The following is a 12,356-nucleotide window of genomic DNA, read 5'->3' as shown; positions in this document are numbered from 1 at the left end:
TTTGATAAAAGAGTTTTATGATTAGGGTAAGTCTGTTAGTGTCAGTTTGTCCAGGACAATTCCAGTTTATGGGCATTATTAATAGTGTCTCTTTCATTGCAATAGTGTTGTAGTTTGAATAACAAATGATATTACTAAGTTATGCCCTGGGGGATTCAGGGAAGACTGCAATGTAAGTGAATACAGATAAAAATTTTAATAATGAAATTTAGGATAGACTTTGGAGTTAATACTTATGTTTTCAAGAGGCCCAATATAGACTTATATTAGACCCCTGATTGTATTGAATTCTATCACTAAAAATTACTTTCTTTAAGTACCAGTCTCTGGTAATGAGCTTGAGAATCACAGGTTTATTGATTTGTGACATTTTTTATTTCCTAGGTCCTGACATATCAGACAGAAAATCTCCAGTTCCTTGCATCTCTAAAGAACATAAAAATGATCAGCTTTATGGTCTCTCTCAGGGTGCAGCAAGTGGAAGTCCAATATTTGCACTTGATATTGCCACACTAGGCTACTTGGTATAGATTGGTTTTAAAGATTTACCATTTGACCTGTAAGAACAAAGTCACTGTGTAATCATTTAAAAAACAGTGTTTCCTGAGATGCTTATACTGAGCCTGGTGGTACTTCAGACTATTATAGTTCTAGCTTGATGAAAAATGGCATATGGACAAGTCTCCATACTCCTTATCTTTTGACCCAAAGTTTGGTCCACCACAACAAGCAGGGTTTATTGACATAGTAATCCACGCAAGTTGCATGAGCCTGCATTTTGACTAAGTATCAGCTAATTTTTTCTAAATCCTTTTCCTACAAAAGCCTGCAACAAACCAATCACAAAATTTTACTTTGTGGTATCTTAAGAGTTCTCATGTAGGCTACGCTTTCACACCTAAGTTGCTTTAACATGACAACAGTATGACAGGGTGAAGAAACACTGTGGGAGTTGTTAACTGTCTTATAGTATAAAGCATGAACTGTTGTGTTATAATATCTGTCTCAGAATCTGTGTATTTCAAAAATGAGTCACTACTGATGCAATAACTTTTGAATTAAAAATTAGCTTCACGCTGCTAAGATAATCATATTACCCCAAAGCGTTCCCAATCTACAGTTTTTCTGCTACTTATTAGTTAGTATTTGTGGAAACACTTTAATGTCAGCACTGTGAAGAGGCCAGAGAAAGGGATATCATGGGGTTCAAAGCTCTCTGTTTGGGGCTGTTTTGTGCTCTCTCTGCCTCTCGTATGTCTATTACCGTACTGGGCGACATTGAAGAATACTGGGAAGTGGCGGCTTTAGATACATTTGCTAAAACTTGCACATTTATAGTAAGATTAACATTTTTTTCTTCTGGATATTGGAGTGCCTTGTTGACTAAAAATCAGTGCTTATGAACTTTTTAGTAGTTACTGTTTTTGAAATAACCACTGCTTCTTTGTTTGTTAGAATAAAGCAGTTACATTAAGTAAATAAAACTTCGTGCATCTGCATCTATGCAGACAGAGTGAGGTAGAATTCTTGCTTCCCAGGGGTTTATATCTAAATGTAAAGATTGTGTCTATTGTGACATGCATTAAGTGGTATTGCTGAAGGGAAAAGTTTTGAAGTTTTCTTGATCACTTGATCATTTGAGTTATATTTGACACATTTGAGTTTTCAGTTAGGTTTTACTTATATATATTATACAGATAAACATTATTGGTGTTTGTACCTACTTGATGTTAATTTAGGACTCTCACCATCTCAATGGTTTCCACTGTTTATCTTTAATTCTAAATTGCTAGGTTTCAGAGATTGTCTGACTTGAAATATGTGGGGTCGATTATGAATTCGAGCAAAAATAGCTCCTTGGTAAGGGGGAGATATGGTTAGAAACTAGCACTTTTTGAGCTTTTAGAATACATGGGCTTTCTATAATATATACCTCTGTGCATCCCCACTACCTTTCGATTATTTGTACCACTTTATAGAGGAGGAAAAAGAAGTTCAGAGGGACTCATGCAGCTAGAAAGTGACAACTTCAGAATTTGAATCCACAGATACCTCATTTCAAAGTTTATACTCTTTCTGCCAAACAGGCTCCCAGAAACGTTCTTTGATGACAGAACGATAGGAAGCTGAAAGGATACAATGGCAGCAGGGAATGATTAGAGAAGAGAGAGCAATCTATGGCTTCAGGGGGACAGGCTGTGCCCTGGTACATTGTACAGCAAACAGCAGTTCTGTGAAAACACAGCCAACTCCTGTCTGTGTCTGCTAAGTCCTGACATTTATCTCTCTGATTACTTATAGAGGCACACCTTCGCAGTAACTATCTCTTCCTGCAACGCTCTTCCCCCTCGAGTTAACATAACATGAAAGCGGGTGCGGGGAAGCAAGTACCAGCTCCATAAAGGCTTTTCCTTTTTCAGCTACAAATTATTTTCACCATTGCCCATCTATAATAAAATTACGCCCTTTATAGATTTGATATTGTATATGGATTGTTCTTTATTTTTCAAAAGATAGTAAGAAAAGCATCCATGTATTTACTTTAAAGATTATGCTAGTAAAATTAACAGTCATTGGCTGTTCTAAAGAAAACAGTTTTATTCTTCTCAATACTGAATTTTGTAAATCAAAGCTGAGATACCAGGAAGAAAAATTACTTCTCTAACATATGAGAGGGAAGTGAAAATCAAAGTTCTTGAGAAAGTAAACTTGATAAATAAAATGCTTTGTTATGTCTATCATATGTTAAACTGGAAGGCTGAGTTTGGTAGAAGAGCATGTCCAACCCTGAAAAATTTCCTTAGTCCTTCATTGTGCCTTTTTTTATACTTAGAAAATGGGGATACTAATCATAAATACTTTTCAGGATTGCTCTGTGAATTACAGATCATATATGCTAGAATAATCTCTAAAGTGGTGCTTTTGTTATTGTTCAAAATATACTTAAGTATCTGCTCAGAAACAGAAAATATCTGAGAAATGAGAAACAAGGCAATTTGCCAAAAATCTTTTAAAATTCAATTCACTAAATGAAAAATTAGTGTAATTTACCCATTGACCAAAAACTTGCTTTAAGAGATACTCTACCTGATTATATTCAATTAGCATGAAATTATTTAAGAATCTTTATTAGTGAAGTATACTGATATAAGACAAGCTTTATTGAATACATACCTGCGCTAGGCACTCTTCTATGTACATTAAAAGTCCTAACTCACTTGAATCCTACAACAACCCACCGAGGGATTTGTTATTATTATTATTAAGATTTAAAAGATTGAAGTAGAGAGTAATTTGCTTCCAGGCATCTAGTCAGTAAGTGATAGTCTAAGAGACTGGTCTAGAAAAATGAGTGAAGATTTGGCTTTGACATTTCCTGGTTGAAATTTAAGAGCTTCTGCATGCTTCCCCATGGTTAAAGTTAGGTATTAGACGTTCTTTAAGACCCTGTAATACCTCAAACTCTTGGAAATAATTGTAGGAATAAAGGTTGTTTAATGTACTATTTTTTGACCATGTAATTTTTTTAAATTTTTTATTGTTATGTTAATCACCATATATTACATCATTAGTTTTTGATGTAGTGTTCCATGATTCACTGTTTGTGCATAACACCCAGTGCTCCACGCAGAATGTGCCCTCTTTAATACCCATCACCAGGCTAACCCATCCCCTACATTCCTCCCCTCTAGAATCCTCAGTTTGTTTTTCAGAGTCTATCGTCTCTCATGGTTCGTCTCCCCGTCCGACTTACTCCCCTTCATTCTTCCCCTCCTGCTATCTTCTTCTTTTTCTTTTTTCTTAACATATGTTGCATTATTTGTTTCAGAAGTACAGATCTGATTCAACAGTCTTGCACACTTCACAGCGCTCACCATAGCACATACCCTCCCCAATGACTATCACCCAGCCGCCCCATCCCTCCCACCCCCCCACCACTCCAGCAACACTCAGTTTGTTTCCTGAGATTAAGAATTCCTCATATCAGTGAGGTCATATGATACATGTCTTTCTCTGATTGACTTATTTCACTCAGCATAACACCCTCCAGTTCCATCCACGTCGTTGCAAATGGCAAGATCTCATTCCTTTTGATGGCTGCATAATATTCCATTGTGTATATATACCACTCTTCTTTATCCATTCATCTGTCGATGGACATCTTGGCTCTTTCCACAGTTTGGCTAATGTGGACATTGCTGCTCTAAACATTGGGGTGCACGTACTCCTTTGGATCCCTACATTTGTATCTTTGTGGTAAATACCCAGTAGTGCAATTCCTGGATCGTATGGTAGCTCTATTTTCAACTGTTTGAGGAGACTCCATACTGTTTTCCAGAGTGGTTGTACCAGCTTGCATTCCCACCAACAGTGTAGGAGGGTTCCCCTTTCTCCACATCCCCGCCAACATCTGTCATTTCCTGACTTGTTAATTTTAGCCATTCTGACTGGTGTGAGGTGGTATCTCACTGAGGTTTTGATTTGGATTTCCCTGATGCCGAGCAATGTTGAGCACTTTTTCATGTGTCTGTTGGCCATTTGGATGTCTTCTTTGGAAAAATGTCTGTTCATGTCTTCTGCCCATTTCTTGATTGGATCATTTGTTCTTTGGGTGTTGAGTTGGATAAGTTCTTTATAGATTTTGGATACTAGCCCTTTAGCTGATATGTCATTTGCAAATATTTTCTCCCATTCTGTCGGTTGTCTTTTGGTTTTGTGGACTGTTTCTTTTGCTATGCAAAAGTTTTTTATCTTGATGAAATCCCAGTAGTTCATTTTTGCCCTTGCTTCCCTTGCCTTTGGTGATGTTTCTAGGAAGCAGTTGCTACAGCTGAGGTCGAAGAGGTTGCTACCTGTGTTCTCCTTTAGGATGTTGATGGACTCCTGTCTCACGTTTAGGTCTTTCAACCATTTGGAGTCTATTTTTGTGTGTGGTGTAAGGAAATGGTCCAGTTTCATTCTTCTGCATGTGGCTGTCCAATTTTCCCAACACCATTTGTTGAAGAGACTGTCTTTTTGCCATTGGACATTCTTTCCTGCTTTGTCAAAGATGAGTTGACCATAGAGTTGAGGGTCCATTTCTGGGCTCTCGATTCTGTTCCATTGATCTATGTGTCTGTTTTTGTGCCAGTACCATACTGTCTTGATGATGACAGCTTTGTAATAGAGCTAGAAGTCCGGAATTGTGATGCCGCCAGCTTTGCTTTTCTTTTTCAAGATTCCTCTGGCTATTCGGGGTCTCTTCGGGTTCCATACAAATTTTAGGATTATTTGTTCCATTTCTTTGAAAAAAGTGGATGGTATTTTGATGGGGATTGCATTGAATGTGTAAATTGCTCTAGGTAGCATTGACATCTTCACAATGTTGGTTCTTCCAATCCATGAGCATGGAACGTTTTTCCATTTCTTTGTGTCTTCTTCAATTTCTTTCATGAGTATTTTATAGTTTTCTGAGTACAGATCCTTTGCCTCTTTGGTTAAATTTATTCCTAGGGATCTTATGGTTTTGGGTGCAGTTGTGAATGGGATCAACTCCTTGATTTGTCTCTCTTCTGTCTTGTTGTTGGTGTATAGGAATGCCACTGATTTCTGTGCATTGATTTTATAGCCTGCTACTTTACTGAATTCCTGTATGAGTTCTAGCAGTTTTGGGATGGAGTCTTTTGGGTTTTCCACATACAGTATCATATCATCTGCAGAGAGTGAGAGTTTGACTTCCTCTTTGCCGATTTGGATGCCTTTGATTTCTTTTTGTTGTCTGATTGCTGTGGCTAGGACTTCTAATACTATATTGAATAGCAGTGGTGATAGTGGATATCCCTGCCGTGTTCCTGATCTTAGGGGAAAAGCTCTCAGCTTTTCCCCATTGAGAATGATATTCACTGTAGGTTTTTCATAGATGGCTATGGCTATACTCTGAAGAGTTTTGATCCAGAAAGGATGCTGTACTTTGTCAAATGCTTTTTCTGCATCTATTGAGAGGATCATATGGTTCTTGTTCTTTCTTTTGTTAATGTATTGTATCACGTTGATTGATTTGTGGATGTTGAACCAACCTTGCAGTCCAGGGATAAATCCCACTTGGTCGTGGTGAATAATCCTTTTAATGTACTGTTGGATCCTATTGGCTAGTATTTTGATGAGAATTTTTGCATCCATTTTCATCAAGGATATTCGTCTGTAATTCTCCTTTTTGATGGGGTGTTTGTCTGGTTTTGGGATCAAGGTAATGCTGGCCTCATAAAATGAGTTTGGAAGTTTTCCTTCCATTTCTATTTTTTGGAACAGTTTCAGGAGAATAGGTATTAATTCTTCTTTAAATGTCTGATAGAATTCCCCTGGGAAGCCATCTGGCCCTGGGCTTTTGTTTGTTGGGAGATTTTTGATGACTGCTTCAATTTCCTTAGTGGTTATAGGTCTGTTCAGGTTTTCCATTTCTTCCTGGTTCAATTTTGGTAGTTGATACATCTCTAGGAATGCACCCATTTCTTCCAGGTTATCTAATTTGCTGGCATAGAGTTGCTCATAATATGTTCTTAGAATTGTTTGTATTTCTTTGGTGTTGATTGTGATCTCTCCTCTTTCATTCATGATTTTGTTGATTTGGGTCATTTCTCTTTTTTTTTTGATAAGTCTGGCCAGGTTTTTATCAATCTTGTTAATTCTTTCAAAGAACCAGCTCTTAGTTTTGTTGATCTGTTCTACTGTTCTTTTGGTTTCTAGTTCATTGATTTCTGCTCTGATCTTTATTATTTCTCTTCTCCTGCTTGGTTTAGGCTTTATTTGCTGTTTTTTCTCTAGCTCCTTTAGGGGTAGGGTTAGGTTGTGTATTTGAGACCTTTCTTGTTTCTTGAGAAAGGCTTGTATTGCTATATACTTTCCTCTCAGGACTGCCTTTGCTGTATCCTAAAGATTTTGAACAGTTGTGTTTTCATTTTCATTGGCTTCCATGAATTTTTTTAATTCTTCTTTAATTTCCTGGTTGACCCATTCATTCTTTAGTAGGATGCTCTTTAGCCTCCATGTATTTGAGTTCTTTCTGACTTTCCTCTTGTGATTGAGTTCTAGTTTCAAAGCATTGTGGTCTCAAAATATGCAGGGAATAATCCCAATCTTTTGGTACCGGTTGAGACCTGATTTGTGACCTAGGATGTGATCAATTCTGGAGAATGTTCCATGGGCACTAGAGAAGAATGTGTATTCCGTTGCTTTGGGATGGAATGTTCTGAATATGTCTGTGAAGTCCATTTGGTCCAGTGTGTCATTTAAAGTCTTTATTTCCTTGTTGATCTTTTGCTTAGATGATCTGTCCATTTCAGTCAGGGTGTTGTTAAAGTCCCCCACTATTGTATTGTTGTCAATGTGTTTCTTCGCTTTTGTTATTAATTGCCTTATATAGTTGGCTGCTCCCATGTTAGGGGCATAGATATTTACAATTGTTAGATCTTCTTGTTGGATAGACCCTTTAAGTAGGATAGAGTGTCCTTCTTCATCTCTTATTACAGTCTTTGTTTTAAAATCTAATTTGTCTGAAATAAGGATTGCCACCCCAGCTTTCTTTTGGTGTCCATTAGCATGGTAAATGGTTTTCCACCCCCTCACTTTCAATCTGGGGGTGCCTTTGTGTCTAAAATGAGTCTCTTGCAGACAGCATATTGATGGGTCTTGTTTTTTAATCCAATCTGATAGCCTGTGTCTTTTGATTGGGGCATTTAGCCCATTTACATTCAGGGTAACTATTGAAAGGTATGAAATTAGTGCCATTGTATTGCCTGTAAGGTGACTGTTACTGTATATTGTCTGTGTTCCTTTCTGATCTATGCTGCTTTTAGGCTCTCTCTTTGCTTAGAGGACCCCTTTCAATATTTCTTGTAGGGCTGGTTTCGTGTTTGCAAATTCCTTTAGTTTTTGTTTGTCCTGGAAGCTTTTTATCTCTCCTTCTATTTTCAATGACAGCTTAGCTGGATATAGTATTCTTGGCTGCATATTTTTCTCGTTTATTGCTCTGAAGATATCATGCCAGTCCTTTCTGGCCTGCCAGGTCTCTGTGGATAGGTCTGTTGCCAATCTAATATTTCTACCATTGTAGGTTACATATCTCTTCTCCCAAGCTGCTTTCAGGATTTTCTCTTTGTCTCTGAGACTCGTAAATTTTACTATTAGATGTCAGGGTGTCGACCTATTTTTATTGATTTTGAGAGGGCTTTTCTGTGCCTCCTGGATTTTGATGCCTGTTTCCTTCCTCACATTAGGGAAGTTCTCTGCTATTATTTGTTCCAATATACCTTCTGCCCCTCTCTTTCTTTCTTCTTCTTCTGGGATCCCAATTATTCTAACATTGTTTTGTATTATCGTATCACTTATCTCTTGAATTCTGCCCTTGTGATCCTGTAGTTGTTTCTCTCTTTTTCTCAGCCTCTTTATTTTCCATCATTTGGTCTTCTATATCTCTGATTCTCTCTTCTGCCTCATTTATCCTAGCAGTTAGTGCCCCCATTTTTGATTGCACCTCATTAAGAGCCTTTTTGATTTCGACTTGGTTAGATTTTAGTTCTTTTATTTCTCCAGAAAGGGTTTCTCTAATAACTTCCATGCTTTTTTCAAGCCCAGCTAGTATCTTTAAAGTCATGATTCTGAACTCTAGGTCCGACATTGTAGTAATGTCGATATTGAGTAGGTCCCTGGCTGATGGTACTACCTCTTGTTCTTTTTGCTGAGATGATTTTTTTCGTCTTCTCATTTTGTCCAGAGGAGAATAGATGAATGAGAGAACAAAATGCTAACAGGTTTACAACGTCCCCAGCAAATAGACTGTATACAAATCAGAAAAGACCTGAAACCAGGGGAAAAGAAAGGGAAAGAAAGAAAAAAGAAAGAGAAAAAAAAAGATAAAAACAAAAACAGAACAATACAAAAAAGGCAGAATATTATCAAATACAATCAGGCTAGTGCATAGATCAGTGCCACACACTAGATTTTGGGCGTATTTTGGTCTGTTAGAAAAAAGTGCCTCCTAAAATTTTAAGGGAAGAAAGATATATATGTACAAAATAAGAGTTGATACAATGAAGGGATGGAAGATGACTGTAAAGATGAAAATTATAAAAGATTTTATAAAAGGAATTGATAAGATAAGAAGTTGTTTGAAAAAAGAAAGAAGATTTAAAAAAAAAAAGAAAAAAGGGAGAGAATGTGATCAGGCAGGAGACTAGAACAAAGCCATACACTAGTGATTTAGAGTATATTTTGATCTGTTAGAAGAAACTGTATCTCAAAATTTTAAAGAGAGAACAACTTATATATATAAATGCCAAAAATAAGGGTAACTACTATGAAGGGATAAAAATGACTCTCAAAATGAAAAATAAAAAATGTTTTTTTTTTAAAGAGAGATTGATAAGATGTTGGTTGAAAAAGGGAAAAAGAAAAATTAAAAAAAACAGTTAAAAAAATTAACTTTGATGAACTAATGAATCATGGTAAAAAAAAAAAAAGGCATGAATTCTATGTGCAGTATTCCCCTAGCGCTGGAGTTCTCCTGTTCTCCTTGATCGGTAAACTTGGTCTTGGCTTGCTGGCTGTTCGTGCTGATCTTCTGGGGGAGGGGCCTGTTGCTGTGGTTTCCAAATGTCTTTGCCAGAGGCGGAATTGCCCCACCCTTGTCCGTCTGGGCTAAGCAAGCTGCTCGGGTTTGCTCTCAGGAGCTTTTGTTCCCTGCAAGCTCTCACAGCTTTGGAGGACCAGGGCGAAAATGGTGGCCTCCCAATCTCCACCCGGAGGAGCTGAGAACTCAGGGCCCCGCTCCTCAGTGCGCCCCCAGAGAAAAACAGTCACTCCTGTTTCCCTGTTCTCTGGCCGCACTGCGTGCTCACCCGGCCTGTGACCGAGAGTTTCTATCTCTGGCACCCGACCCCGTGTGGAGTCTCCAAACCCAGCAGATCCCTGCGGTGCGCTCCCGTGCCACTCTTCCCCGGGGAGGAAGGGGAGTCTCCCCGGCTCTGCCGTTTGTTGGGTCCTTGTTGGAGGAGCAGTGGCCCGACTGGGCCGTGGATCACATTTTATGGCAACCCCGAGCTGAGAGCCCACGCCTCGGCTCCGTCTCTGCAGCCGGCTTCCCTGCTCCGATACCTGGGAGCTCTGGTGCACTCAGTCACCCCTGGTCTTTCTGTGACCCCAAGGGTCCTGAGACCACACTGTCCCGGGAGGATTCCACCCCCTCCACCCCACCCCCGCTTAGCCACTGGAGCGACATCCCTCCGTGGAGCCGGCTTCTAAAAGTTCCGATCTTGTGCTCCGCAGCTCTATCAATTGCCAGAAGCGGCGGCGGAGGCCCCCTCCCCCGCCATCTATCCTCCCGAATATCGGATTCACTTCTCCACACGTCCTACCTTCCAGTAAGTGGTCGCTTCTCTGTTCAGAGAGTTGTTGGTACTCTCTTCTTCGATCTCCTGATGAGTTCGTAGGTGTTCAGAATGGTTTGATCCCTATCCAGCTGAATTCCTGAGACCAGACAAAATCCAGGTCTCCTACTCCTCCACCATCTTGCTCTGCCCTCCCATTGACCATGTCATTTTTGAGGTTCTTCTTTTGAGTAAACTGTCCAGTGAAATGTCACAATGATCCTAGAAAAGTTGTCAGAAATACCAGGGAGAGATTTCTTCAGTGATATCAAATATGGGATTTCGGGGACAGGGTTGGGGGGTGAAGGAAATAAATCTATTTGGAGTTGAAAACCAGGACATTTAAATAACTAATAGTGTGGTCATAAGACAACATTTAAAATTTTGGATTAAATAAAGTGAACCATAAAGAAGAAAAAGGTGACAGCATGCCTACAAAACAACAAGAAAAGGTGGTACAAGACCTGGACGTTTTTCAGATAAGAATTTACAATGAAGAAATAATTATGATGGGGGCGCCTGGGTGGCTCAGTCATTAAGCGTCTGCTTTTGGCTCAGGTCATGGTACCAGGGTCCTGGGATCGAGTCCCGCATTGGGCTCCCTGCTCCGCGGGAGACGGGCTTCTCCCTCTCCCACTCCCCCTGCTTGTGTTGCCTCTCTCGCTGTGTTTCTCTCTCTGTCAAATAAATAAATAAAATCTTTTAAAAAAATAATTATGATGGACATTAAACAAAGCTGCTGGTAAACTGACGGCTGTTGAATGACACAGTTACTAATCTGAAATACACAATACTTAAGATTTTCAACAAGCTTGTAGACTAAAATCTATGCAGTATTATTTGGAAATAATTGTTACAAACATTCTATTTCTGTTTATTTTGCTTATGTTTTCTTTTTTTAATTTTCTCTTTCTATGCATTTGATGGTAAAGATGAAAATGTTCAATTTTGTTTGCTTTTACAGGCTATGTGTTTTGACAGTATAAGTATTATGAAATATGAAGAGCTTATTTCCATGATATTGAGGCTGGACCATACCCAACCTGTTTCCGATGAGTATATCACAGTGCTGGATACAGAATTTGTGGATCTTACAGTATGTTTGTACTTGCCAAAGAGAAAGTCAGAAACCTCAAGACGAGCTGTAATCTATATTCACGGTGGTACCTTTGTTTTGGAAGTCTCATTAAGTTCACCATATAAGGAAAAACTATAACTGGCTGTATATTTTTGATATAAGAACTTTTTAATATAAATATGCATACTTATATGAATAGTAAGTATAAGTGTAGCTGTAAATATTCGATATCTAGTAGAGAGATAGACACAGGCATGTTTGGTAAAAAAATATCATGGAGATCATTATTTCTGTTTTTGTTTGGTTTGGTTTTGCTAAGAATTTTTTTCTCAGCTTTTATACTGAATGAACTCATATCAAATGAAAGTAGGGTATGAATGAATCAATTAGTATAACTTGTTTTCTTTGGGATCAGAATATATTCAGGAGCAGAAGCATCGAAGTGAGGCAGATGTTTTAAATGGTAAATCAGAGTCCTACATTGTTGGAGGCTACAAGGTCAAGTTTGTAGTTACTGATAACAATAATGCTAACAGTGATAAAGCTTAGAATGGTAGCTAGTCTTGATTCTTAAAGGAAAACACAAAATAGACCTATTTTATAATAAAGTCGTCTTATTTGAGGAGGCTGGGTGGCTCAGTTGTTTAAGCATCTGTTTTCGACTCAGGTCATGATCCCAGGGTACTTTCTGCCTACCAATTGCTCCCCCTGCTTGTGCTCTCTCTCTGTCCAGTAAGTAAATAAAATCTTAAAAAAAATAAACTCTTCCTATGAGGTCTAGTTTCCCTATTTATCTCTGGCAGTGATTCTAAGAGGCATATATAACAGATTCAAATCAAAAACATGAATACATTTCCCTTTATGAGAACTTTGAAAAA

The 12,356-nt window shown here is 38.5% G+C and overlaps 1 protein-coding gene across 1 annotated transcript in view; it reads left to right on the top strand.

Moving 5' to 3' along the window:
- Nucleotides 1–1,199: 1,199 nt before the first annotated feature.
- LOC114209122 (arylacetamide deacetylase-like 2) overlaps nt 1,200–12,356 on the top strand; it is a 36,364-nt gene continuing 25,207 nt past the window's right edge. Inside the window, 2 exon segments of the mRNA XM_028103166.1 lie at nt 1,200–1,337; nt 11,365–11,590. Of these exon segments, the coding sequence (XP_027958967.1) occupies nt 1,200–1,337; nt 11,365–11,590 (364 nt within the window).

This window comes from Eumetopias jubatus, unplaced genomic scaffold, assembly GCF_037043125.1.
Source record: "Eumetopias jubatus isolate StellerSeaLion01/CBP00866 unplaced genomic scaffold, mEumJub1_p1.0 scaffold_1, whole genome shotgun sequence".
NCBI lineage: Eukaryota > Metazoa > Chordata > Mammalia > Carnivora > Otariidae > Eumetopias > Eumetopias jubatus.
The sequence above is the reverse complement of the archived record's forward strand: the minus strand, read 5'-3'. Positions and strand labels throughout refer to the sequence as shown.